General features: G+C 40.5%; 1 protein-coding gene across 1 annotated transcript in view; it reads right to left on the reverse strand.

Moving 5' to 3' along the window:
• LOC132394658 (butyrophilin subfamily 1 member A1-like) overlaps positions 1–27,587 on the reverse strand; it is an 80,564-nt gene extending 52,977 nt beyond the window's left edge. Inside the window, exons 1-3 of the mRNA XM_059971021.1 lie at positions 27,349–27,587; positions 19,945–20,023; positions 14,115–14,462 (exon numbers count right to left, since the gene is read on the reverse strand). Of these exons, the coding sequence (XP_059827004.1) occupies positions 14,115–14,462; positions 19,945–20,002 (406 nt within the window). The 5' untranslated portion in view covers positions 20,003–20,023; positions 27,349–27,587. The remainder of the gene's footprint in view (positions 1–14,114; positions 14,463–19,944; positions 20,024–27,348) is intronic.
• Between the last annotated feature and the right edge of the window lie 246 nt (positions 27,588–27,833).

The raw sequence follows: 27,833 nt of genomic DNA on the forward strand, positions 1-27,833 counted from the left end.
GCACAAAAAAGAGAGGAAATGAGTGTGGCAGTTGCTTTGGATGCAGAAAAAGCATTTGATAGATTGGAATGGGATCTTTTATTTAAGGTATTGGAAAAATATGAGTTAGGAAAATCTTTCATGCAACGGATTAAAACCTTAAATACTAATCCTCAATCTAAAGTAGTTACAAATGGTCGGATTTCAACACCATTTTGCTTAACGAGGTCAACTAGACAAGGCTGCCCATTATCACCTGCTCTATTTGTATTGGTAATAGAAACATTAGCTGAATTAATTAGAACAGATTCAGACATCAGGGGCTTTAGAGTTAATCAAGAAGAATATAAGATTAATTTATTTGCTGATGATGTTTTGATTTATTTAACAAACCCATTGCAATCTTTACAAAGATTATCTTTTAGATTGGAAGAATATGGGAAAGTATCAGGGTATAAAGTAAATTGGGATAAAAGTGAAATTTTACCCCTTACCAAAGGAAATTATAATCAATGTCGATTAGTAACTCAATTTATATGGCCAATAAATGGATAAAATATTTAGGTATTAGAGTTGATAATGATGTAAAAAATTTATATAAACAAAATTATTTGCCATTATTAAAAAAAGTAAAAGAGGATCTTGATAAATGGATGATGTTAGCAATAACATTAACAGGTAGAGTTAATGCTGTAAAAATGAATATATTTCCTAGATTGCAATATTTATTCCAAACTTTACCCATACAATTACCTCAAAAGTTTTTTCAAGAACTGAATAAATATGTAAGGAAATTTCTTTGGAAAGGAAAGATGTCAAAAATATCATTGGAAAAATTGACATGTAAATTTGATTTAGTAGGTTTACAACTTCCAAACTTTAAGAATTATTATAAAGCAAATCAACTTAGATTTATTGCGTCTTTTTTGATGAAGAAAAACTGGCATGGATTAGAATAAAATTAGATAAGATAGGAGAAAATATACCAGAAGATTTTATATATAAATGGAAATTCAAATAGATACTGGAAAAAAAAGAATCTCCTATATTAAGACATTTGATTGATTTATGGAATAAGGTAAATATGGACGATGAGATAAAGAAATCTTTATTAGCAAAAAGGACTTTAATTCAAAATAGGCTTATTTCTTTTACAATGGATAATAAACTTTTACATAATTAGTTCCAAAAGGGGATTAAATATATAGGTGATTGTTTTGAAGGAGGTATATTGATGTCGTTTGATCAATTAAAAAATAAATATAAAATATCAAACAACACTCTTTTCTGTTATTTTCAATTAAAGGCTTATGTACGAGAAAAGCTGGGTCAAACAATGTTGATGCCAAAACCTAGTGAAATAGAAATATTAATTCAAAAAGGAAAAATTAAAAAAATTACATCTTGTATGTACAATTTGATTCAAAAACAGACAATAAATCAGGAATTCATAAATCAAGACAAAAATGGGAATCTGATTTGAATATTAAAATTGATGGAAAAAGCTGGTCAAGATTATGTTCTGATAGTATGATAAATACAATAAATGTTCGACTTAGATTAGTACAATATAATGTTTTACATCAATTATATGTAACACCACAGAAAATAAATAGATTAAATTCAAATATGTCTGACCAATGTTTTCGATGTAATCAAGAAATCGGTACTTTTTTTACATTCTACTTAGTCTTGTTTTAAAATTCAATCATTTTGGATAAATCTAAGACGTTTATTGGAACAAATTACTGGAGTACAACTCACACATAGCCGAATATTATTTTTATTAGGAGACATTGAAGGGATAATGTCGAAACTTAAATTGAATAAGTATCAGAAAAACTTTATAAAAATTGTATTGGTAGTAGCCAAAAAAGTTATCGCAGTTACTTGGAAATCTGATTTATATTTAACTATGGATCGTTGGAATAATAAAATATATAGTTGTCTTCCACTTGAAAAAATTACATACAATCTAAGAAATGAATATGATATATTTTTGAAAATTTGGCTCCCATACCTACAAAAGATAGGATTAAATACATAGGTCCTTTGAAGATAAAATTATCAAGTAATTGGGGAAAGTAAAAATAAATATTAAAATTATTTTGAACTCCATGGAGCATCTGGGGATCCTCTGATATCCAGGCAATCTTTCTCTTCTTTCTTTCTTTTTTTTGTTTCTTTAGACAAGGGTTAAGGGGGGAGGGTTAATATTATTTTTCTCTATCTTACTATTTTATCATTACATTTATTCTTTGTAATTTTCTAAAAATTTAATTAATAAATAAATATTTTTTAAAAGGCTACTATCAGTTATATTAGTGATGCTGGAGTTTCTATCTAAAGAGGTAGTTCAGAGAGAGGTAAATTATTGTAAATTTAAACTTTGCTGGAATCGTGTGCATCTCTGTGTAAAATCTGGGTGGGAGGAGTATCTCATAAGTTGCAATGGACTGCACATGCCTTCACGTCTTTAATAAGACTATTTGAGCATCTGCCACATGCAGAGCTATAGCTCAGCACTGAATTGACACATTCAGGACGTGAGAAGTAATCACTGGATGGGGTTTTTGGTCTAAAGTCAGATTATGGTCACATTCTACATCATTCTAAATTGCAGGTAAGGGAGCAAACAGTCTGGGAGGTTTGACCAGAAAAGGTTTGATCTCCTCTTGCTTGCCTGGATGTTTGCCGTATATTGCTGCATTTGCTTTAATAAACATTAAGTGCACTAGAAAAAAGAACGAATTCATGATAGCCGATGGATTTTACACCAGTGATGGAGAAGTGATTGGAGAGTATTTTCTGGGACTGGATTTGCTCGCATCTGGATGGCTTTGTGTGGAGCAGAGCATGTCTTGCAAACTTCATTGAGGTTTTTCAGGAGGTGAAGAAGGTGATTTATAACGGGAGCAGTGGATGTTGACTACATGGGCTTTAGTTAGTAAACTGAATAGCCTCTCATGGTGGGTTGATCCCGATGATTAAGATTGAGGTGAAAGTGGAGGGTGAACAACGGCTGCCTGTCTTTTAATCGCTCACTGCCAGAGAGGGAAAGGCCTGCTGCTTTGCCTGGAGAGTGTTACCCAAGTTTTCTGTGTTTTGGATGTGGACTTGGACTAGAATTCTTTTTTCATTCCTATAGCTTTTTAATATTCTGTGTTTTTTGCCTGATCTTGCTCATGTTTTTTGCAGGGAGGGGGATTTTGGGGTTGAAGTGCCTGTTCCCATTTTGTTCTTTATTATGTGGGAGGAGGGATTTGGAGGTTAATGTGCTTATTCTGTTCCTGTTTGCTTCTTTTGTGTGGGAGGGGGGATTTGGGGTTTGAAGATCATGTCACCTTTCTTTTCTTTCGTGGCTTCATGGCTAATCGGAGAAGAAGAATTTCAGAGTGTGAACTTTGATAGTAAATAAACCTTGGAACATTCTGAGCTGCACAGGATCCATGGGGAATTCTACACACAGTATATATACAACATATAAATGACTGAGACAAAGTTGTAGACAGGTGAGTTGGCAACTTTGCAGACAATGCAAATATTGGTTGAATTAAATTGTGGGTAGTGAAGTAAGTTGTCAAAGGATAGAGTAGGACACAGATCATTTGGAGATCTGAGCGGACAAATGGCAAATAGAGTTTCATCTGAACAAGTGAGGTGTAGCACTTCGGAAGGTCAAGTGCAAGTGGAAAGGATACAGTTATTGGCATTGATGTACAGAGGAATTTTGGGTCCAAGTCCAGTCTTCCTGATGTTGGCAATGCTAATAGATTGTGTGGCAAAAAAAGGTGTGCATGAAATGCCTGCCTTCATCACTAGGGGCATACAGTACAGGAGTCAGGAAGTCATGATACAGCTCTATTAAACTTAATGAGATCTGTACTTGATTCTGGCTGTGTGGCTAAGAGTGGGTGGAGGAAATTTGTCCTTGTAAAGTTATAATTTGCTCAGATTCTTTTTCTTAAAACAGCTCATTCCAGCAGTAGGTCAGATTTACCGCTGGAAGCTCTTCAAACTTTATTTCATATTCAAAGCATTGGTCTACATGTCTTCTGCTTATGGGTCCCTGCACATAGAGATGTTGAGGGGAATGAGCAGGTTGATTGATTGGCCAAAAAAGCTGTTAAAAGTTCATCTGTGGATACAGACCTTCCACTGAACAAATCAGAATCTCAGGGGTTGGTGGGGTTACGAATAGAGGATTATGGCAAGACATGGGATAATGGGCATAAGTTTTCATTACAGAATACACCAAACTGTTGGATTGATGGGAGAAGGGGGTAAAACAAGAAGGGAAGGAATTATATTGACTTGACTTAGAATTGGGCATACTGTGCTTAATTCTTCCTTGTATCTTGTTGGAAAACATCACTCTGGGATGTGTAGGCTTTATCACTATGCAAGAGTAGAACATATTCTTTTACAATGTGAAGATTGAAAGAAAGCAAATGCAGGCTGCACGACTAGCTTTGGTTTTTGACATTTTTCAGTTTTCTAAACTTTACTAAGAAATGCAATTGAATTGAATTTAATTCACAATATTGTCTTTTATTATTTACAAACAATAGGGCTCTTTGGGGTAATTTAGTTTTCATTTGATAAACAAATAGTAGGGGATTTATTTCCCAACTCTCTACAACACACTCCAGTCCAGTTGGTGGTGGGAATGCACCTTTAAGTTGGACTGCCAACTGCCATTAAAAGGAGGAGGAGGACGACGAGGAGGATGAAGGAGGAGGAGGACGGAGGAGGAGAAGGATGAGGATGGAGGAGGACGAGGAGGAGGAGGAGGTGCTGGTGGTAGTCTGTAAAACTTTGTCTCAGCAGTACTTGGAATTTGAAGTGCTATTTTGCCTGCCCCATTACAGGAAGGATGCGGTGTCTTTGGAGAGGATGTGGAAGAGGGGTACCAGGATGCTGCCTGGATTAGAAGGTATGAGCTACGAGGAGAAGAGAGCGATATGCCAAGGACGTGGCCTAGAAGACTAGCGCGCCTTCAGGGTGCTGGAATTTCGTGGCTCTGAAGGCGGGCGGACTCGAAGTTGGTTCTGCTGCCTGGTGCGTTGTGGGAGATGGAAGATCGAAAGCCGCGAGCTGGCTGCTGGCTGTGTGTGCCTGCATGTTGAAATCCCCCATAACTACTGCATTACCTTTAGCACATGCCAATGTTAACTCCCTAATCAACTTGTACCCAATATCCACGCTACTGTTTGGGGGCCTGTACACAACACCCATTAGGGTCTTTTTACCCTTACTGTTCCTCAGCTCAATCCACACAGACTCTACTTCCCCTGTTCCCAAGTCACCTCTTGCTAAGGACTGAATCTCATTCCTCACCAACAGGGCCACCCCACCCCTTCTTCCCATATTTCTGTCTCTACGATAGCACGTATACCCTGGTACACTCAATTCCCAGGCCTGATCCCCTTGCAGCCATGTCTCCGTTATCCCAACAATATCGTAGTTCCCCATTTTCATCTGAGCTTCAAGCTCATCTGTCTTATTTCTGACACTACGCGCATTCAAGTATAGAATTCTTAGCCCATTCCTCCTCTCTTTGCTTAAAACACTATCTATTGTACTTTGAACTTCAAGCTCCTTGATCTTCCATCTGGCTAATTGCACCTTGAATTTTGATGACCTTCTCAAGATCACCCAAACCTTCTACACATTTAACCCCATGCTCCTTCTGACCAACCCTCTGGATCTGGATCCTTGCCCCCTGCATATCTAGTTTAAACCCCACCCCCCCGAGCAGCACTGGCAAACACTCCTGCAAGAATGTTAGTACCCCTCCGGTTCAGATGTAGACTGTCCCTTCGAAACAGATCCCAATGTCCCTGGAATAAGGACCAATTATCCAAAAACCTGAACCCTTCCTTCCTGCACCATGCTCTCAGCCTCGTATTAATGTGCATAATCATTCTATTCTTCGCCTCACTCGCACGTGGCACAGGTAGCAATACCGAGATTGTCACCCTGGAGGTCCTGCCTTTCAGCTTCACTCCTAACTCCCTGAACTCTCTAAGCAGGACCCCCTCACTCACCTTACCTACATCATTGGTCCCTACATGGACCATTACATCTGGGTTCATGCCCTCGTTCTCAAGAATAGCCTGCACCCGATCTGAGATGTCCCGGACCCTGGCACCAGGGAGGCAACATACCATCCGAGACTCCCGATCTGCCCCACAAAATCTCCTATCTGCCCCCGTAACTATGGAATCCCCTAAAACTATCGCTCTCTTCTCTTCCCTCCTCCCCTTTCTAGTTGAGGGTTCAACCTCTGTGCCAGAGGCAGGACCCACTGCAACTCATTCCTGGTAGGTCATCCCCATCAACGGTATCCAGTACGGTATACTTATTGTTAATGGGAATGGCCGCAGGGGTGCTCTGCTCTCTCTGCCTGCTCCCCCTGCCTCTCTGGACCGTCACCCATCTGCCTAAATCTTGGTTCTTTGGTGTGACTACCTCCTGATAACTCCTATCTATCTCTGCCTCTGCCTCCCGAATGATCCGTATAGTTGAAGATTTTCCCCCTGAGATTTTTGCCGAAAGAAGGAAATACTGAGAAGTCATGAGTGAAATGTATAAGAAAAATCTCCATCCATCCCTTCGGTCCCCAGCGTGGCTGATAATCTTTCCTGCTGATTCTCAGCCACAGAGGATCTACTCCCCTGATGAGGGCTGGCAGTGTATAAAAAATCTCCAAGCTAAGCCGAATGTAACCTGAATAGGTAACTCTGATGTATGAGATGTTTAGAGATGCTCTGAGCAAAGTCTATTCTACATTTTTTGAAAGTCCATATGGGACTTGGCTGATTTAATTTTTCTCTTTATTTGTTAATAATTAGTATATATTCATAATTGCTTTGTAGGGGACTTTTACAGTATTATATTATAGAGGTCTGTATAGGACCTGGCTTGAATTATTTTTTCTATTCTTTTGTTTGTCTCAATATTAATATAGTTTTAGGTTTGATATATATATATATATATATTCATCTAATTTTCTGTATGACTTGTAAGTTCTTTTGAAAGAAAGAACTTTAGTTTTAATTTTATTTGCTTGGATTCACTTTTCTCTGAGTACGTGATTAATATACTTTAGATGAATTTAAGATGGCCGTCACCAGTTACGTTTTTATTATTGTTAGACATAACATTGCAATATTTGAAATTTGTTTGTCTTTTTTATTATGGCTAAATTGTGGGGGGATGAGTATTTCAATTTTAATATGCGTAGCTGCAAAATGGAGGATAGGGTCAAGGGTTATTAGTTAGCATGCGATCAGCTTATTAGTAACTGTTTTTTGGGCTTTGCAGGTGGGGGGTGTGCTATTAGAATAGGTTTCCTTTCTTGATTGGGCAGTTTTTTTGATGGATATTTTCTCTCAAACATCTCACTCCTGCTAGTCATAGCTGTTCCTTTTGGTTAAATGTGTGCCTGTGCATTAGTTTTCTTTATAAAATATCAAATTAAATCTTAAACATGGATGTTAATAAAATTAATATAATCTCTCGGAATCTGAATGGTGTGGATCATCCTATTAAGCGTAAAAAGATTTTTAAGAAATTAAAATCACTTAATGCAGATAGTATTTTTGCGCAAGAAAATCATATATGGAGACAAGATGATGACTATTTTTTTTATTTTAGAAAGGCCCTTTATATCATTCTTGGTTGACTAGTAAAGTTAGAGGGGTATCTATTTTTGTTAACTCTAAAATCCCTTTCGTACATTTTAGTACTATTACTGATTCGATTGGAAGATATTTAATTGTTACCTGTTTATTATGTGATCAAAGGGTAGCTTTGGTGTGTGTATACGCACCTAATTTAGACAGTTCTGAATTTTTTAAGAAGCTTTTCTCTGAGCTACCGAATCTGAATGAATATAATCTGATTATGAGTGGTGACCTTAATTGCTGTCTGAATCCGGGGATCAACAGGCCATCAACCAATCCGTCGCTTCCCAATAAAGCGGCGGCTTATATTAATTTTTTTCTACTAGAATATGGCCTGGTAGATATCTGGAGATATAAACACCCTAATGAAAAAGATTTTTCATTTTTTTCACGTTCATCATAAATATTCTAGAATGTATTACTTTTTTTTAGATACACGTTTGCTGCACTCTGTTGTTGAGTGTGTGTATGATGTCATTGCATCGTCAGATCACGCGCCTCTGAAATTAACCCTGAAGCTCTCTGATAGTTTTTTGAAAATGTCACAGTGGAGATTGAACCCCATATTGCTACAGGACCCAGCCTTTGTTAGTTTTATTAAGGAGCAAATTTCCATATTTTTTGAATTTAATACGACTGAAGGAATGTCAAACTTGGTTGTATGGGATACGATGAAATCTTTCCTTAGGGGACAGATAATTTCATATTCAGCAGCTTTTAGAAAGAAAACTAAAGGGGAACTGTCAGTGCTTACTAATAAAATTAGAGAGATAGACAAAACGTATTCAGTAAAACCTACTGAAGATCTATATAAGGAAAGGGTTGAACTTCAAATACAATATGATTTGCTTCTGACCTTCAATATTGAACAGCAAATATTTAAAATTAAAAGTTTATTTCATATACATGGAGAGAAGTCAGGTAAACTTTTGGCTGGTCAGTTAAAAGCGGCCATGGGTAGAAGACAGATTTTGAAAATACGCAGACCAGACAGAACTGAAACATTAGATCCTTATGAAATTAATAAGACATTTATGGATTTTTATTCCAATCTTTATAAATCTGAATTCTCTGATAGTACTTTTATTATGAATAGATTTTTGCAAAAATTAAATGTACATAAAATTTCAACTCGAGGTATTAATACATTAGATGCACCTATTAAACAGGAGGAAATAGTTAAAGCTATATCCTCTTTGCAATTAGGGAAAGCTCCAGGACCAGATGGGTATACAATGGAATTTTATAAGACTTTCAATGAAATGCTTATACCACACCTTTGTCAAACTTTTACTGACTCTATATCCTCTAGGAATCTTCCAAAAACTTTTTAGTGAGGCATTAATTTCATTGATTCCTAAAAAGGAAAAGATTTATTGGAATGTGCATCCTATAGACCTATCTCATCACTGAATGTAGATTTTAAAATCCTCTCTAAGATTTTAGCCAATAGACTTGAGAATTTTATGCCTACTGCTATCTCAAATGACCAAACTGGATTTATTAAAAATAGGTACTCACATTTTAATATTTGAAGACTGTTAAATATCATTTATTCCCCCTCAGTTAAAGAATCTGAATGTATTTTGTCTCTGGATGCAGAGAAAGCTTTTGACGGGGTGAAGTGGCCTTATCTGTCTCAGGTTTTGAAGAGGTTTAATTTTGGTGTGGGATTTACTTCCTGGATCAAACTGATTTATCAAGCCCCAGTGGCTGCAGTTATAACTAATAATTAAAAGTCTCCTTACTTTAGATTATATAGAGGAACCTGTCAGGGTTGTCCTCTCAGTCCTTTATTATTTAATTTGGTTTTAGAACCACTTGCTATTAATCTTAGGGATTCTAATTCTGTGCAGGGTATTAAGAGAGGGGATAAACTACACAAGGTTTCATTATATGTGGATGATTTATTAGTTTAAATTTCAGACGCTAGGAAATCTATTTCCTTTATGTTATCTATATTCACTGAATTTAGTATTTTCTCTGCTCCTATATCTTATGGTCTTATATAAAAGTGAATTATTTCCTATTAATAATTACTCTGATTATTATGATCAAATACTTTTTAATATTGCTAAAGTCTATTTTACTTAACTTGGTATTAAAATTAATAAAAATTTTAAAGACCTATATAAGTATAATTTTTCTCCTCTAATTGAATATACATAACAAATACTCTCTAAATGGTCGTCTATGTCGATGTCATTAATTGGTCGAATAAATGCTATAAAAATTGTTATTTTACCGAAATTTTTATATAGATTTCAAGTGGTTCCATCTTTTGTTCCGAAAATGTTTTCTGATAGAATAGATTCCATGATCCTGTCATTCATTTGGAATAATAAAAGCTCCAGAGTGAATAAATCTTTATTGCAAAAATCAAAAAAGATGGAGGACTGGTGCTACCAAACTTTAGATTTTATTATTGGGCAATTAATATTCATTATACCATCTTCTGGATTCACGGTATAGATAACCAGGACTGCCCTTCATGGTTACATTTGCAGGACAATTCAGTAAGGGGGTTTCCTTTAGCTTCTTTACTAGGAGCTCCTCTTCCTTTTTCGTTCTCCAGGATAGGTAGACAAGGTCTTGGTCCAATTGTTAAACATACTTTAAAAATTTGGTTTCAGTTTCGTAGGTCTTTTGAATTAAATAACTTTGTACTCTCTCGTAATATCCATTTTAATTTTTTCTTTAAACCATCAACTCTGGATAAGGTCTTTTTAATTTGGAAAACCAAGGGAATAAAAACTTTTTTAGATCGTTTTCAGAGGATTGTTTGTCTTTTTCACAGTTAGTGGATAAATATGATATACTGTATCTAGTGCACATTTTTTTTAGATACTTGCAAGTTAGGAATTTTTAATCTGATTTTCTACCGAATTATCCATTTGTTCAATTACCAAAATGATACATGAGGAAATCTACAGATGCTGGAAGTTCAAACAACACACACAAAATGCTGGTGGAACACAGCAGGCCAGGGAGCATCCTTATAGATCCTTGTAGGGGATCCTTATAGATGCTGTCTGGCCTGCTGTGTTCCACCAGCTTTTTGAACTATGATACATGCTATTTTTCAGCTCAAACTACTTCAAAAACGATTGACAGCCATTATATATAAACCATTAATGAATGCTCGTATGATGCCTAATGATAAGGTTAAATGTGTTTGGGAAATGGAACTTCAGCACTCACTTTCAGATGATCAATGGAGTAAAATTTATTAACTAGTTAATAATTCATCTATTTGCGCACATCACTCCCTAATTCAGTTTAGGATAGTACACAGGGTGCATATGTCCAAAGATAAACTAGTGTATATATTTCTAACATAAGCCCCACCTGTGACAGATGCAACGCCGAGGTGGCTACTCTAACTCATATGTTTTGGTCCTGTGCAAAGTTAAACAATTTTTGGAGGGATGTTTTTAGAATGTTATCAAAAGTTATAGGTGTGGACTTATAACCTAACTCACTTACTGCAATTTTTGGGATTATTCCAAAGGAAACAGGAAGTGTTCCCATTTCCTCTCAACATGTGACAGCCCTTTCAACCTTACTGGCTAGGAGAGCTATCTTGTTATACTGGAAAGATTCTAATCCACCGACTGTTTTTTATTGACTCTCCTCCATTATGTCCTGCTTAAGTTTGGAGAAAATTAGAAGCTGGACGTTTGACACATCTTTTAATTTTGAACAAGTCTGGTGACCTTTTATTCAATATTTTCATTTGATTTAAATTTTTTCCTCTCTCTCTTTTATATTTTCAGGTAAACTTTTATTTTTGTTTTTTGTTTGTTTCGTTTTTGTCCCTTGTCATCCATAAAGGTTCAGAACTGACTAGAAGTATGTTTTCTTTTTCCTTTATTAATTTTATCCTCAAATGGACTGCCCAGTCTCTTTTTTCTTTGTTTTAGGTTAGGTTAGTGTATCAAAAATTTCTAATCTTTTTTTTTCCTATGATCTGTCAGGAGGAGTTCTGGTTTCTGTGACTTTGATAGTATTTGTTGTTTGTACACTTTTTGCATTATGTGTTTCTTATAACTTCTCCTCTGATTTGTATCCTTTTTTTGTTTAAAACCTATAAAACAGATTGAATTTTTTTTTAAAAAAGTACCCCTATGGCCATCCACCACAACAACGGGTACTTTGGTTACTGTGCCAAGTGATGACCTAGCAGAAGAGAAGGTGGGGGGAGGGGGCAGTAGAAGAGGCAACTTGTGGTGATAGGGGATACTTTACTGAGGAGAATGAAAAAGAGGTTCTGTGGATGAAAACAAGATTCCTGGATGGTACGTTGTGTCCCGGGTGACCAGCTCTGGGACATCTTGGACTGCGTCCTCAGCTTTCCAAAGTGGGATGGTCAACAGCCAGAGGTTGTGGTCTATGTAGGTACCAATGACATAGGCAGGAAAAGTGATGCTGTTCTGCAAAGTGAGTTCTGGAAGTTAGGTGCCAAGTTAAAGGGTTCTGACTGCAGGATTGCTATGCATGCCATACACTACTGAGAACAAAAATATGAAGATTACAACCTTTAACTCATGGCTAAGGAGTTGGTGCAGGAGGGAGGGCACAAGATATCTGGATCATTAGACTCTCTTCTAGGGAAGGTGGGACCTGCACAAAAGAGATGGACTGTACTGGAGATGGAGGAGGTCTACCATCCTCACAGGAAGGTTTGCTCGTGCTTCACATGGTGGTGGGGGGAGGGGGTGTGGTGAACAGGGGAGGAGGGGCGCAGAATTGTTTAAATTGGAGTTGTAGTGGATGTTGTCTACATTGACTTTAGTAAGGCGTTTGACAAGGTCCTACATGGGAGGTTGATCAAGACAGTTCAGTCACTCAGCATTCAAGATGAGGTAGTAAATTGGATTAGACATTGGCTCTGTCAGTGAAGCCAGAGCTTGGTAGTAGAGTGTTGCCTCTTTGACTGGAGACCTGTGCCTAGTGGAGTGCCAGAGGGATCGGTGCTGGGTACGGTGTTGTTTGTCATCTCTCTCAATGAACTAGATGATAGTGTGGTAAACTGGATCAGCAAATTTGCAGGTGACACCAAAATTGGGGGGGGGTAGTGGACAATGAGGAAATCTATCATGGCTTGTAGCAGGATCTGGACCAGCTGAAAAATGAAATGAAATGAAATATGACAACTGGTATTTAATACAGGCAAATGCAAAGTATTGTTCTTCATAGTATCAACCAGGATAGGTCATACACAGTGAGTGATAGGACACTGAAGATTGCGGTAGGACAATGGAATCTGGGAATATAGGTCCAGAATTTGTTGAAAGCGGTGTCATGGGTTGATAGGTTCACTAAGAAAATTTTTGGCACATTGTGTTTCATAAATCAAAGTTTTGACTACAGGATCTGGCTGCTATGTTGAAGTTGTATAATTTGGAGTATCGTGTACAGTTTTGGTCACCAACCTACAGGAAAGATGTAAATAAATTTGAAAGAATACAAAGAAAATTTACAAGAATGTTGCCGGGTCTGGATGATCTAAGTTACAAGGAAAGATTGAATTGGTTAGCACTTTATTCCTTGGAACATAGAAGATAGAAGGAAGTTTTGACAGAGGTATACAATATTATGAGGGGTATAGATAGGATAAATGCAAGCAGTCTTTTTCCATTGAGGTGGGGTGGGACTACAATCAACTCATGAGTTAAGGGTGAAAGGTGAAAAGTTTAATGGGCTCATGAGGGGAAACTGCTTCACTCGGAGGTTCGTGAGAGTGTGGAACAAGCTGCCAACACAAGCAGAGCATACAAGGTCAATTTCAGTGCTTAAGAGAAGTTTGGTTAGGGACTGTACATGGTTGGCAGGGGTGTGGAGGGTCATGGTCCCAGTCCAAGTCGATGGGGGTAGGCAATTTAAATGATCCACCATGGACTACATGGGCCAAAGGGCCTGTTTCTGTGTTGAAATTTTCTATGACTCTGAGACTAAGGTTTGAGAAGAAACTGAAGAGTTGTGAACAAAGCCGGGTCCTTCATGCAAACCAGAATCTCTTCCACTGATTCTGTCTACAATTCCCACTGGGTTGGAAAAGCAGCCGATATAATCACAGACCCGACGCACCCTGGTCACTCTCCTTTACCCTCTCCCATTGAGCAGAAGATACAAAAACCCAAGATCACCAACCACCAGACTCGAGGGCAGTTTCTATGCCATGGTTATCAAACTCCTGAATAGATCTCTCACACACTAACATATGATCGCTTGTACCCCCAGTCTAACTCAATGTACCCCTCACACCTTATTGTGTAATTGTGTAATTACTTGCACTGTAATTTCTCTGCAACAACAGCACCATATCACACATTGTTTTCTTTTTAATACCTCAATATACTTGTGTACACAGTAATCTATCAGGATGGCATGCAAAACAAAAGCTTCCCACTATACCTTGGTACAAATGGCAATAATACTCACCGAGAACACGCAGTTCAACTGCAGATTGTTTGAAGTCAGTTCTGTCTTCAACTGAACATATATATTGCCCTTCATCATCTCGCCTTACATTCTTTATTCTGAGGGAAACGATTCCTTCGGGGATTTCATCTTTAAACAGTTCTGTCCTTCCTCTGTAATCCTGGTGTTGAGCGAAGGGGTCATCTTGTCCATGTCTGTACACGTGGATGGGTGAGCTGAGACCGGATTTCAGCCACTGCACTGACATGTTGCTGGCAGAGGTTGGTGGGATCAGCTCACATTCCAGTACAACATCTTCACCTGCAATGGCTACAAAAGGATCCTCGGGTGTAAGTAGGATAAAATCACCTGGAGAGAAATAATTGATAAGACAAGGAAACCATATTGAACATTGATGAGGAACTTGTTACCCAATATACAGTTCAACTTCAACACAACCAGGACTGTGAACTCAAATGAAAAGAATCTCAGCAAGTATTACGATTTTGATTACATACCGTGAAATAGAAATGGGTAAGTTGGTAGCTGGTTATAACAGAAGTTTGTATATAAATTTACTACGGATTATAATAACAATATTAAAAAAAATATTGGTTCTGCCCCTGCTTCTACCCCATCCCCTTGAACCATCAAAATAGTTTTGGCATCCCACAGAGCACCGGGGTGGAAAATAACATCCCACAGCTACTCCACTGCAACCCACCCAACAGGCATGAAGAAAGGGGTGGTTTGGGTCTGAGGGTGGGTAATGATGTGGGTGGAACTCAGCACGGAAATCTCTATGTGAAATCCAGAATGGCCGAAGCTGGACAGAAAAGCCCAAATTACAAGTAAAAAAATTGATGAGAAAAGTTTATTGCATTCCAAGTGCTCAAGATCCAACTTTTGAGGGTTGAGGTACCAACTTTATATTGACATTGTCCAATCGTCATTTTTTTAATATAAATTCCAAAAACTTGAGGCTCCATCACTACTCCCAATTAAACACCAATCCTGGGATCTTGAGGCCCCATCACTACTCCCAATCAAACATCATTCCTGGGATCTTGAGGCTCCATCACTACCCCCAATCAAACATCACTCCTGGGATCTTGAGGCTCCATCACTACTCCCTATCAAACATCACTCCTGGGATCTTGAGGCCTCATCATCACTACTCCCAATCAAACATCACTCCTGGGATCTTGAGGCTCCATCACTACTCCCAATCAAACATCACTCCTGCATCTTGAGACTCCATCACTACTCCCAATCAAACATCACTCCTGCATCTTGAGACTCCATCACTACCCCCAATCAAACATCACTCCTGCATCTTGAGACTCCATCACTACTCCCAATCAAACATCACTCCTGCATCTTGAGACTCCATCACTACCCCCAATCAAACATCACTCCTGCATCTTGAGACTCCATCACTACTCCCAATCAAACATCACTCCTGCATCTTGAGACTCCATCACTACTCCCAATCAAACATCACTCCTGCATCTTGAGACTCCATCACTACCCCCAATCAAACATCACTCCTGGGATCTTGAGACTCCATCACTACTCCCAATCAAACATCACTCCTGGGATCTTGAGGCTCCATCACTACCCCAAATCAAACATCACTCCTGGGATCTGGAGGCTCCATCACTACTCCCAATCAAACATCACTCCTGGGATCTGGAGGCTCCATCACTACTCCCAATCAAACATCACTCCTGGGATCTTGAGGCTCCATCACTACCCCAAATCAAACATCACTCCTGGGATCTGGAGGCTCCATCACTACTCCCAATCAAACATCTCTCCTGGGATCTTGAGGCTCCATCACTACTCTCAATTGAACATGATGACACAGAGGTTGGAGGTGTTGTGGATAGTGTGGAGGGCTGTCAGAGGTTACAGCGGGACATCCATAGGATGCAAAACTGGGCTGAGAAGTGGCAGATGGGATTCAAGCCCGATACGTTTGAGGTGGTTCATTTTGGTAGGTCAAACATGATAGCAGAATATAGTATTAATGGTAAGACTCTCGGCAGTTTGGAGGATCAGTGAGATCGGGGTCCGAATCCATTGAACTCTCAAAACAGCTGCGCAGGTTGTCTCCGTGTTAAGCAGGCATACAGTGTATTGACCTTCATCAATCATTTGCAGGTTTTTCAGCCAGGGTTCTGCGAGAGATCATGATCATGATGTTAAAAAAAAATTGTTTTTTGAACTTCGCGCAATACATGATGCTAGCGCTCAGATTGGTGGGCAGTGACCGAGCAGCCCCATTGGCAACCTCAGCCCAGTATGGCAGTGCACAGTAGGACAGTGTTTATTTGGTTGAGTCCATTCTCAGTTTTTGACGTGAGATCTGGAGGCCGTTGGTAATTGGTGAGAGCACGGAGAAGTGGACGGTAGGCGTGACCTCACCCGACTTCCCCTTACACACCATCAACTGACTTTTGGGAGTGAACAAACTACAGGCGAAGTAAAAAATTTGGAGGGAAATTTTCACTCTGAAGTTGGTCCAGTGTGGCAATCTCTGAAGAGGATGTGTGAGATGGAAGAGGATGCTTGGCCTAGGCCTATGGTCATTTCTGATAAGGTTAATGAAGCAGAATTACAATCTTCAGAGTCATTTCACTGCGGTAGTGCAACAGTGGACAGACAAAAGTCCGTTTATACAATGAGAGCTGCTCATCAGTGGGTTTTACATGGACTGGTGATCCACGTTGTCCGATTCCTTTGAGCCTAGTCTGTGGCAAACAACTTACAAATGCAGCAATGGCTCCAGCAACATTGAAAAGACACTTAACTACAGATCACAGCCATTTGACACATAATTGTGCTGATTATTTTAAACAGCTATTGGAATCTCTAAAAAAAGATTAAAGCTTTGAAAATAAAGTCACTGTCATTTAAAGCATTCAGGAAGCATGTTATTAAGTAATTTTAAGACCAGATCACTGGAGAATGTTTAAAGAACTGTGTGAAACCCTGGACAAAGAGCACACCAATCTCCTGCTACATACAGAAATCTGGTGGCCGAGCAGAGGAAGAGAGCACAACAAGGTGTTTGAGTGAACGGTGAATTGCAGGTGTACTTTCTAGAAAATAGTAGGCCAGATTTTGCTGAGTGCTTTGAAGATGAAGAATGGCTTCAGAAACTAGCCTACTTAACACACATTTTTTCATCATATGAACCAGTTGAACAAGGCTCTGCAATGTCCTGGAGAAAATGTTTTGACTTCATGACAAGTTTCTTGGATTTAAAAGGAAACTGAATCCTTTGAAAAATCACATTGCAGAAAAAAAAATCTTGATATGTTTCTTGCTGTTTGGGCTTGAGAGTGAGAACGGATATCAGAAAGTCTTGACTCTTATTGAAAACCACCTGGAAGAACTGCAGAACAAAATTAACAGTCATTTCTCTCCATTTCAACACAAGAGTCTGACTGGTTGAGGGATCCTTTCTCTGAATCTTCTGCTCAGCCTGAAAACCTGACTTTGAGAGAAGAGGATGAACTTTGTGAGCTGCACTCTGATCATGCATTCAAGATTAGATTTACTGACCTGACCCTGGACAAGTTCTGAATTTCTGTAGAAGAGTCTCCTGCCATTCATCGGAAAGCAATGAACATTTTGCTGCAGTTTTCAACCTCTTACACATGTGAGCAAGCTTTTCCTTGCTGAACAAGCAACAAGAGCAAGGATAAAAATCGTCTCATTTCAGTTGAAGGTGAAATCCATGTGTGCTATCTTAGCTTTGACCCAGAGATGAAAAAAAATTTGTTTGCCTTATGAGTTTTTAAAAGTTATGGAACGGAAAGAAAGAATAATTCCAAGAAAGGTAAACTAAGCTTAACTGTCTGTTTTCTTTTCAAGGAAGGTCAGTTAAAAATACATTCTCTATTCAAAAGAGCATTGACAATTATTTTTGAATTATTTTATCTACAACCTACTGATCACACTAAGGTACCATGAGCTGTAGATATAATTTTTATGCAGGGGTTCCTGGAGACATAAAAAATATTTCGCAGTTCCTCCAGGGAAAAAGTTTGAGAAAGGCTGCTCTAAATATCTACATGACAATTTCCCTCTGTGTCCGATTGCTTGGAGATATAAACCAGAATTAGGCAGATGCAAGTTCCTGACGACAAGTTACCAACACACTCTGGAATTTAGCAGAGATGGTTCCTCACACCACAGCGTATCCCCACAGTCCAATGGCCTATGTGAGTGGTTTCGCCGCTCCTGAAAGGCTGCCCTGAGGGTTCCCTGATCTATGGGTGTTGGCATGATCATCTCCCGTGGGTCCTCCTGGGGCTCAGAACAGCTCCAAGAGGACCTGCAGTCATCCATGACTGTTGGTATAAGGGCAGCCATTCCAAGTGCCGGGTGAATTCATTCCTGGCACCACGACTGCCCTGTCGACCATTCAAAGTGTTCCACCCTCCTCAGTAAATTCAATTCCTTTCCACCTATTCCTACCTCCTGTCATGGTGTAATCTTGGATTCCTGTTGACCTACATTCTGCCTCATTTGTGTTTGTCTGCCATGATGCACATTAACATCCCCTTAGGCCCCCTAACGATGGCATGTTTCACATTTTGGACTGGGGAGAAAAGACCGTTATCACAGATAAGAGGGGTAGATCTGAACATATTTTCGTAGATCGCCGTAGATCGCCAGGATTTCGAGGATTCTGCTCCCATGCACCTGGTGTCACCACATGACCATGAGTGTGTCAACACTCCTCTGGAGGAGCCGAGGCACCTGCTGTTCCTCCTCCCATGGAACACAGAACCTGAGCTGGGAGGCTCGTCCAAACTCCGGACAGGTTCACAATGATGGTTTTAGTGAACAATGGGGAGGGGGGTGTTGTAGGGTAATGTAATTAGTGGAAATATACATAATTAACAACCACCAACATTGAGTTGGATCTTCACTTTGAAAGGCTGGTCTGACTTAATTCCTGACTTGTTACTCACGGCCTGTTTAACATTCCTTTACAGATATCAGATCATTTATACGCCATGACCTTGGCACAGAGCCTAATGATGACCCGGTCTCACAGATATTGCTGGATGCAAACCAAACTTTGCTTCCTCAATTTACAAGATTGGTACATCAATTATTCTTGAGGATGTGGTGATGTTTTGCTTCTTTGAACTGCCCCGTTGCTTCAGGTGAATGCCTCCCAGTGTTTCTGGGGAGGGTGTTCCACCATTCAGACACTGCTGGGGAAGGGATTCCTATACAGGGTGTGTCTGATCCACCAAACGCAATGCTGGTGAAAAAGGAAAGGCCCAGCAAGGAATCGTAGGAATCCAGGACCTCTGGAGTCCTGATGAAGGGTTTCAGCCCGAAACAGTGACTTCTAATTCTTCTCCACAGATGCTGCCTGACCTGTCAGAATTCCTCCAGCATTTGCTGAGTTACTCTGGATTTCCAGTACCTGCAGAATTGTGTGTCTGTGTCTGTGTTGTGTGTGCGCGTTTGTCGGCGCATGTGTGTGCCTAGAAGTTTATTGGGAGTTGTAACAGAAATGATTAGATACACACCAAAAACTAAACTCAATGCTCATACATTCCATCTATCTCACAAATTAATTCATATGAATATTAGCAATTTATATTTTGTAACCAAATAAGAGGCACTTGAAAAGTTTTTTGTAATTACAGACATCAATAATCTCACTTCCAAGGACAGGAATGGGACATTCATTTATTGCAATTGAGTAGTGTGGACAATTTCATAAGGTAATAAATATAAAAAGCTTCATCTTCTGATTCCGAGTGTCTACTCTGTGATAAAGAAGCATAATCAAACAAGATTTTGTGATAATTACCCTGGAGTGAGATGAGAATCCCGTTCAGTAACAGCAGAGTGCAGAGAATCACTCTCATCTCAGCAGAAGAGTCGAGAGGCTGGGGAGAGGGGGAGGGGTTGTGGGTTATGGAGTAAGTGAGGGGGAGAGGGGGAGAGAGAGAGAGAGAGATGTTAGTCCTGTCATTTGGGGGAAGCTGTGAGCATTCCCTCCCCCACTGTCCTCAGCACCAACGTTCACCAACCCCACTCCCAATAACCTGTGAAAAATGCCCTTGACCTCTCCACACAAGGTGGGAACAAGTTACTGGGCAAAGGGGCACCAGGTTCAGCACGGAACACCCCACTTCACCTTAGAAATGTAGAAAACATTTCTAACCAACAAACTTGATTTAAAATAGTCAAATTATTGTCAAGGTTTCAATAATTATATTTGTAAAATGTATTTACATAATTCAGAACAGTATAATGTTCAATAATACAAAGGTACAATCATCACAGTATCATATTAGTAAAAATATTGTTCCTGTAGATGTTTAAACCAGTTGTTCGTGAAGATTCAACAACACTCTGACCAGCGCTGGGCAAGTCAATGGGAATTGTAACGGGGAAATGTTGCTGAGGAGTGGTCAGGAAGCATGGGATTCCTGTTCCCTCATTTGTGAAGAGTTTATTCATCATATGTGCCACAAAAGCACTAGATCCTTTTAAATAGCATATTTTATTGACTTTGATAGATTTAGAAAACGGAACAGGATGGAAACATGCCAGCTGGTCCTCAAAGTCTGTGTTAACACCAAACACCCACTGACATTAATCCTTCCCTCATTCATTTTATTCTGCCCACATTCACATCAACTCCCCAAATGTTCCTCTGGTCATTACAGTATTTACAGCAACCAATTAGCCTTCCAATCTGAGAGTTTATGGGACACATGAGGAAGCTAAGCACGCAGGGCAATCCTGCACAGTCACAGAGAAAATGTGTAAACTCCACAAACAAGACCTGAGGTCAGGATTACAACCTGGTCATTTAATCTCTGAACCAATAATACAATATGAGCCACAAAGTTTGTCATGAACAACATATGCAGCAACATTTCTCACAAAGGGCCAGCAAGTGATGGAGCAACTGAAAAATCAGGCTGCAAACAGTGGCAGAGTACAATCAAGACTTCCACTGTCAAAAATTGCACTTAATGTATTTTGTGTTATTTCTTGCTTTGTATAAAACATAGACAAGGAGAAATTCCCCCACAGTTTAAACAAATGGACAAGTATTGATTAACTCCAGAAGAGTTAAGTGCACTCTAGGCTTTTAATACATGGCAGAGAATAAAGGGTAAAATTGTGGAAAGAAAAGAGAATGTTGACAAAATTGTTCATTTCAACAACTTGCTATTATTCAGAAGTGGAATATTATATACAAGTAAATGTATTGCGGTGTATACCAAATTTCTGAAGAATTCAGCAGGCCAGGCAACATTTGCAAGGAAAAAGAGTCAATGTTTTGGTCCAAGGACCTTTCATCAAAATGGGAAAAATAAGACAAGTTTGCTTTAAGTTGCAAAGTCCTGTACAATGGAGAGAATGTATAATGACTATGATTGCGTGCAGACCAGGGTTGTTATCAGAACTATTACTGAAAAAAACAGTTAATACTGTCAAAAGGGAGAGAAACACCAGCATTAAATTCCTGATGGCTGATATGAATGAGGAGTATCTGTATGATAATGATAAGGGGCTGTGCCTAGATTCACAGAGCAGCTTCACTGTGGTAATCCAGCAGTTTGAAAACACAGACGCCAGTGGGGCATGGTATTAAACTGGATTCACATTAAACTCAGAAAGGATATTCAGCTTAAAAAGGGAGGAAGGTGTTTGACCCCCACCAAATGGAGTAGCCCCCCCCCCCACACACACACCCAAACTCTTCTCCAGATCTCAAAAGAAGCAGTTGTGCATGAACTGGGCTGTCTGAGGAGACATGGTATTCTGTCCCATTTGAGCTGTGATTGGGCCGCTCCGATTTCCAGTCATTCCAATGCAGGGTGAAACAGTGATGCTGTGGGATGAAATTGCTACATGAATGTTCACACGCATAACTCGAATAATGCAACCTTGACAGGCGATTGAATTCAGTAAGATGAATTCATCCATCACTGAACAGCAGATGGGCCTAAATCCAGTGACTGACATGTCCCACAATTAACACACACAAAGGGCGTGTGCAGGTTAAACAGCACCAGAGTTTATGCACTGTACCACAGATGAGATTTTGGATCAGCTGATTATGTTCTTTGCTTCATCTGTGAAATCCTGGTTTCAGTATGGAGCTACAGGAGTAGTGACGGTCAGACTGTAGTTCAATGGAATCAGTGTCAGCATGCAAAATGCCAATTTCCACAAATATTAAAGCATTACATGGCCTGTCAAACTGATGCTCAAGTTCAAGGCCTCAGAGCAAATTGATGCAATTATCAAAGTCCCACCCTCAGCTGATCCAGCCGAACTCAGGTCAGTCTTGAGCTTATTGAATTATTAGATGTCAACCTTCATGCAACCATTTCAGGAGTCAACGTGACCAGAGGCCAGATAGAATGAGTCCCCTGCATTGCAGAAAAGCACTAACTTTTACAGGTGACTGGCACACTACAGTTCAGAGACATGTTGTTAAGGCCATCAGCAAACAAATTTTCCAAAGTAACAATATGGAATCATGTCCTTTCAAAAAGCTTAGATTAAACTCAATAGGGAAGAGCAATATCTTGAGCTGTGACCTTTTGATAAGAAGGATCAGCAATTTACAGATCAGGACTGTATCGAGTGGGGTTCTCCATTTGGACTCTCTGAGGTTGAGGAAACAGTTACTGAGAATCACCCTCATGTTTCAGACCAACTCTTGGCCATGACTAGATCAAGATGGAGAATTTGAGAGTCAGTGTTTCGTCAAGCTGCTGGAAATCCACCTCTCCAAGCCCCCCCACATGTGGAACTGCCTGCGGACAAACAACGTCTGCTGGGCGCAATTTGTGTTCACTCAGAATGTCTGGAACAGCTTCTCACAGACTGACTGTGACAAACAGGACTGAGAGTCCTGGGAGACAATTGCTTGCAACTTTTAGATTATAAAGAGCAATGGTGCTGCTTCTTCACTTCAATCAATGACACTGGCTCCATCCTGACCTGTCTGGGACTGTCTGTTGGGAGTTGCACAGTCTGAGACTGATGGGTCTCCCCTGGGAACTCCAGTGTCCTCCCACATCCCAGAGTTGGGTTGGTTGATTGGTTAATTGGCTGCTGTAAATTCCCCTACTTCATTTGGCACCCAACAGTAATAAGTTTCTGGGGAAATAACAGGGAAATTGAACAAAAGTCACTGCTGTTGGATTCCACACAGACTCCCTGACCAAAATGGCCTCCCCTCGTAACAAATAAAATATGAGGTTCCGAAAATTGAAATCACATTTTAGTCCAAAAGACAGGACATTAAGACAAACATCTCAAACAGTCTCTCAGTGTATATGCTTCATGCTGTCCTCCTCTTCTCAGCACACAATATCCAGTTCATCTCTGACCATCAATCTCCTGTATGAGATTCTAAAGACTTCCAACAAGACCCCTGTCCCAACCTCCGACTGAATCAATAAGTGATGGAAATATGAAATGTGCAACAAGACAGCCCGGAAACACACAAATAACAAGAGTGAAAGCGGAGGGAGGAGTGGGAGCTCTCCAATGAACTGTGCAGTTTGCCCCGACACCCAGACCCGGGAAGCCCCCACAGCCCTGCCAATGAGTTTCAGCACAGGGAACAGAAAGTTTCCCTCCTTCCTCCTTCCAGCCAGTTAGTGCCCGTCACAGTCTGACAGCTGTCACAGAAGAGGCTGAAGAGCAAGGCTTCAGAAATTAGGACCACAAAGAGGTGGTCCCTGGAGACAGAGGAACGGCTACAGGATTGCTTCGAGTCAGCAGACTGGGCTTTGTTCAATGACTCATTTGTGGATATGAATGAATACACCATGGTTGTCATGGAGTTTGTAAAAAGCAGCTATGTCCCCACAAAATTGCTCATAATAACTCATGTTCTTGATATTTATTGCTCATTTATTATAAGACCATAAGATATAGGAGCAGAATTAGGCCATTTGTCTGCTCCACTATTCAATCACGGCTGATCCTCTTTTTTCCTTCCTCAAACGCATTCCACGACCTTCTCCCCGTAACCTTTGATCCCGTGGCCAATCAACAACCTATCAATCTCTGGCTTAAATACAGCCCACGACCTGGCCTCCATGACGATATGTGGTAACAAATTCCACAGATGCATCACCCTCTGGCTGAAGAAAATTCTCCACGTCTCTGTTTTACATCGGCACTCCTCTATCCTGAGGCTGTCCCCGCTTGTCCTGGACTCCCCCACCATGGGAAACATCCTTTCCACATCCATTCTGTCTTGGTCTTTCAACATTCGAAAGGTTTCAATGAGATTCCCCACCCTCCATCCTTCTTAATTCCAGCAAGTTCAGACCAAGAGACATCAAACGTTCCTCTTATGATATTTCTTTCTTTTTGTATTTACAGAGATCGTTGTATTTCACTCACTGGTTCAATGCCCAATCGGTGTGTTCAACCAGTTATAGTTATTATTCTATGGTTTTGTTGAACATGGACACTCGAAAATGAATCAGTGTTGTATATGGTGAAATATGTACTTCAATAATAAATTTACTTTGAACTTTGAAAGTCACTGCTGTAAATAAACAAACCCCAGGATCCATCCAGTTTTCAATGGGAGATTGCAAAGGGAGCTGGACAGGGAATCTAATAAGAGTAAGGTCACAATTGTAATGGGGGACTTCAATATGCCAGGGGATTGGAAAAATCAGGTTGGTGTGGGCTCGCAAGAAAGGGAATTTGTTGAATGCCTACAAGACAACTTTTTAGAGTAGCTTGTGCTTAAACCTACAACGGGAAAGGCTATCTTTGATTGGGTATTATTTAATAATCCAGATTTTATTATGGAGGAATACTTTGGAGGCAGTGATCATAATATGATTGAATTCATACTGTAGTCTGAGAGGGAGAAGCATGTCAGATGTATCAGCATCACAATGGAATAAAGGGAATTACAGAGGCATGAGAGAGGAGCTTGCCCAGGTGGATTGGAGGAGGATACTGGCGGGGATGACAGCAGAGATTGTTGAAGTTTCTGGGAATAGTTCAGAAGGCAAAGGATAGATATGTCTCACAGAAGAAGTAGTTCTGAAATGGCAGGTGTAGTCAACCATGGCTGATAAGGGAAGTTAAGGATGGCATAAAAGCCAAGGAAAGGGCAAAAGTGAGTGGGAAATTGTATGACTGGGAAGTTTTCAAAATCTAACAAAAGGCAATTAAAAAAGTGATAAGAAGGGAAAAGATGAAACACGAGGGCCAACTAACCAATGACATAAAGCAGGATACTAAAAATATTTCTTCAGTTATATAGGGAGTAAAAGGAAGGTGAGAGTTGATACTAGACCACTGGAAAATGATGCTGGTGAGGTAGTAATGAGGGACAAAGAAATGGCAGCTGAACTTAATGAGTTCTTTGCATCAATCTTCACTGTGCCAGATACTAGCAGTGTGCCAGAGGTCCACGAGTGTCAGGGAGCAACAGTGAGTGTCATTAATATTAGAAAGGAAAAAGTGCTGGCAAACTCAAAGATTTTAATGCGGATAAGCCACCTGGCCCAGATGGACAATATCCCAGAATCCCAGAATCAAGGAGAGAGGTTGCTGCAGAGACAGCAGACATGATCTTTCAAGAATCACTTGATTCTGGCCTGGTTGCAGAGGACTGGAGAATTGCAACTGTCAACTCTCTTTCAGAAGGGAGGAAGGCAAAAGCAAGGAAATAATAGGCCAGTTAGCCTGACCTCAGTGGTTGGGAAAGGGTTGGAGTTTATTATTAAGAATGAAGTTCCAGGGTACCTGGAGACTAATGATAAAATAAGTCAAAGTCAGCATGGTTTCTGTAAAGGGAAATCTTTGCGGACAATCTGTTGGAGTTCTTTGAGGAAGTAACAAGCAGGGTGGACAAATGAAAGGCAGTGGATGTCATTTACAGGAATTTTCAGAAAACATTTGATAAGGTGCCACATATGAGGCTGCTTAACAAGATAAAATCCCATGACATTGCAGGAAAGATACTGACATAGATAGAGGAATGATTGACAGTCAGGAGGCAGAGAATGGGAATAAAGGGGACCTTTTCTGGTTGGCTGCCAGTGACTAGTGGTGTTCCTCAGGGATCAGTATTGGGACTGCTGCTTTTCACATTGTTTATCAATGATTTAGATAATTGAATTGATGGCTTTGTGGCAAAGTTCACAGATGATACAAAAATAGGTGAAGGGGTAGGTAGTGCTGAGGAAGCAATGCGATTGCAGAAAGTCTTGACAAATTGGAAGAATGGGCAAAAAAGTGGCAGATGGAATAGTGTTGGGAAATGTATGATAATGCATTTTGGTAAAAGGAACAAAGGTGCAGAATGGGGAGAAAATTCAAACATCAGAGGGGCAAAGGGCCTTAGGAGTCCTCATGCAAAAGTCCCTGAAAACAATGCTGTTTTTTATTTCAAGGGGAATACAATACAAAACAAGGAGATAATGCTGAGATAATACGACACTAGTCAGGCTGCACTGACAGTATTGCCAACAGTTTTGGGCCCCATATCTCAGCAAGAATGGGTTGTCATTGGAGAGAGTCCAGAGGAGGTTCACGAGGATGATTCCGGGAATGAAGGGGTTAACATACAAGGAGCGTTTGGCAGCTTTGAGCCTGGACTCACTGGAATTTAGAAGAATGCGGGAGAGGAGAGGGAATCTCATTGAAAACTACCGAATGTGGAAATGACCAGATCAGGTGGATGTGGAGAGGATGTTCACTGTGATGGGCGTGTCCAGAACGAGAGGGCAAGCCTCAAAACTGAGGGGCGACTTTTCAGAACGGAGACATGGTGGATTTTTTTGTAGCCATAAGTCGCGAATCTCTGACACAAACTGCCGTGGAGGCCCAGTCCGTGGGTATATTAACGGCGGAAGTTGATAGTTTCCTGATTGGTCAGGGTATCAGAGGGTGCGGCGAGACGGCAGAGTGTGGGGTTCAGTGGGATCAGGGTCACCCATGATGGATTCTGCTCCTTTGTCTCAGGGTCTTCAGGGCTTCCGCCTCCCTGAGCGGCCGAGCTCTCGCTCTCGCCATTCTCCGGAGCAGACAGGTTCGCCGCTCCGGCTCCGGTAACGAGGCGGAGCCGATCTCGGGGCCGTGGGCCGGCCGGTAGCGGCGGGTCTCCCTCTCACCGACTGCGCTCGGAAAGAGGAAAGTGACCCACTTTGTCCAGGTGGCTCCCGTGCGGTGACCCCTGATCCTGAGCCCCACTCACCGGATCAGCTTCCTCAGGCGGATCCCCCTCCCCACTCCTGGTGGGGAAACTTGTAACGAGCGCTCAGCAGTAACGTGGAGTAAGCGACCTCAGAGCAGAACTTCCTCGGTGAGGAGCCCCACAAAGTCGGCGTCACGGCAGCTGCCAGAGGAAAAATTAAAACTATTGTACTTTTCCGCAAAATGGATGCAGTTAAATAGGCGGGACGGAAAGAGTGAAACTGTGTAGGGGATTGGAGAGGACAACACCAGCCCGACACTCCCTCTGGTGTTCCTCCCTCTTTTCTTTCTGTATGACCTTCTGCCCTCTTTCCATTGGATTCCCCTTTCTCTAGACCTGTATTTCTTTCACAGATCAATTTCCCAGTTCCTTCATCGCTCCCCCTCCCAGTTTCATCTATCACCGTGTGTTTCTCTTTCCCCTCCCCCCACCTTTTTAACCCACTTTCCATTTTCTGTCGGGATCGCTCCCTGCGCAACTTCCTT

The sequence above is a fragment of the Hypanus sabinus genome, chromosome 5 (assembly GCF_030144855.1).
Source record: "Hypanus sabinus isolate sHypSab1 chromosome 5, sHypSab1.hap1, whole genome shotgun sequence".
Taxonomy (NCBI): Eukaryota; Metazoa; Chordata; class Chondrichthyes; order Myliobatiformes; family Dasyatidae; genus Hypanus; species Hypanus sabinus.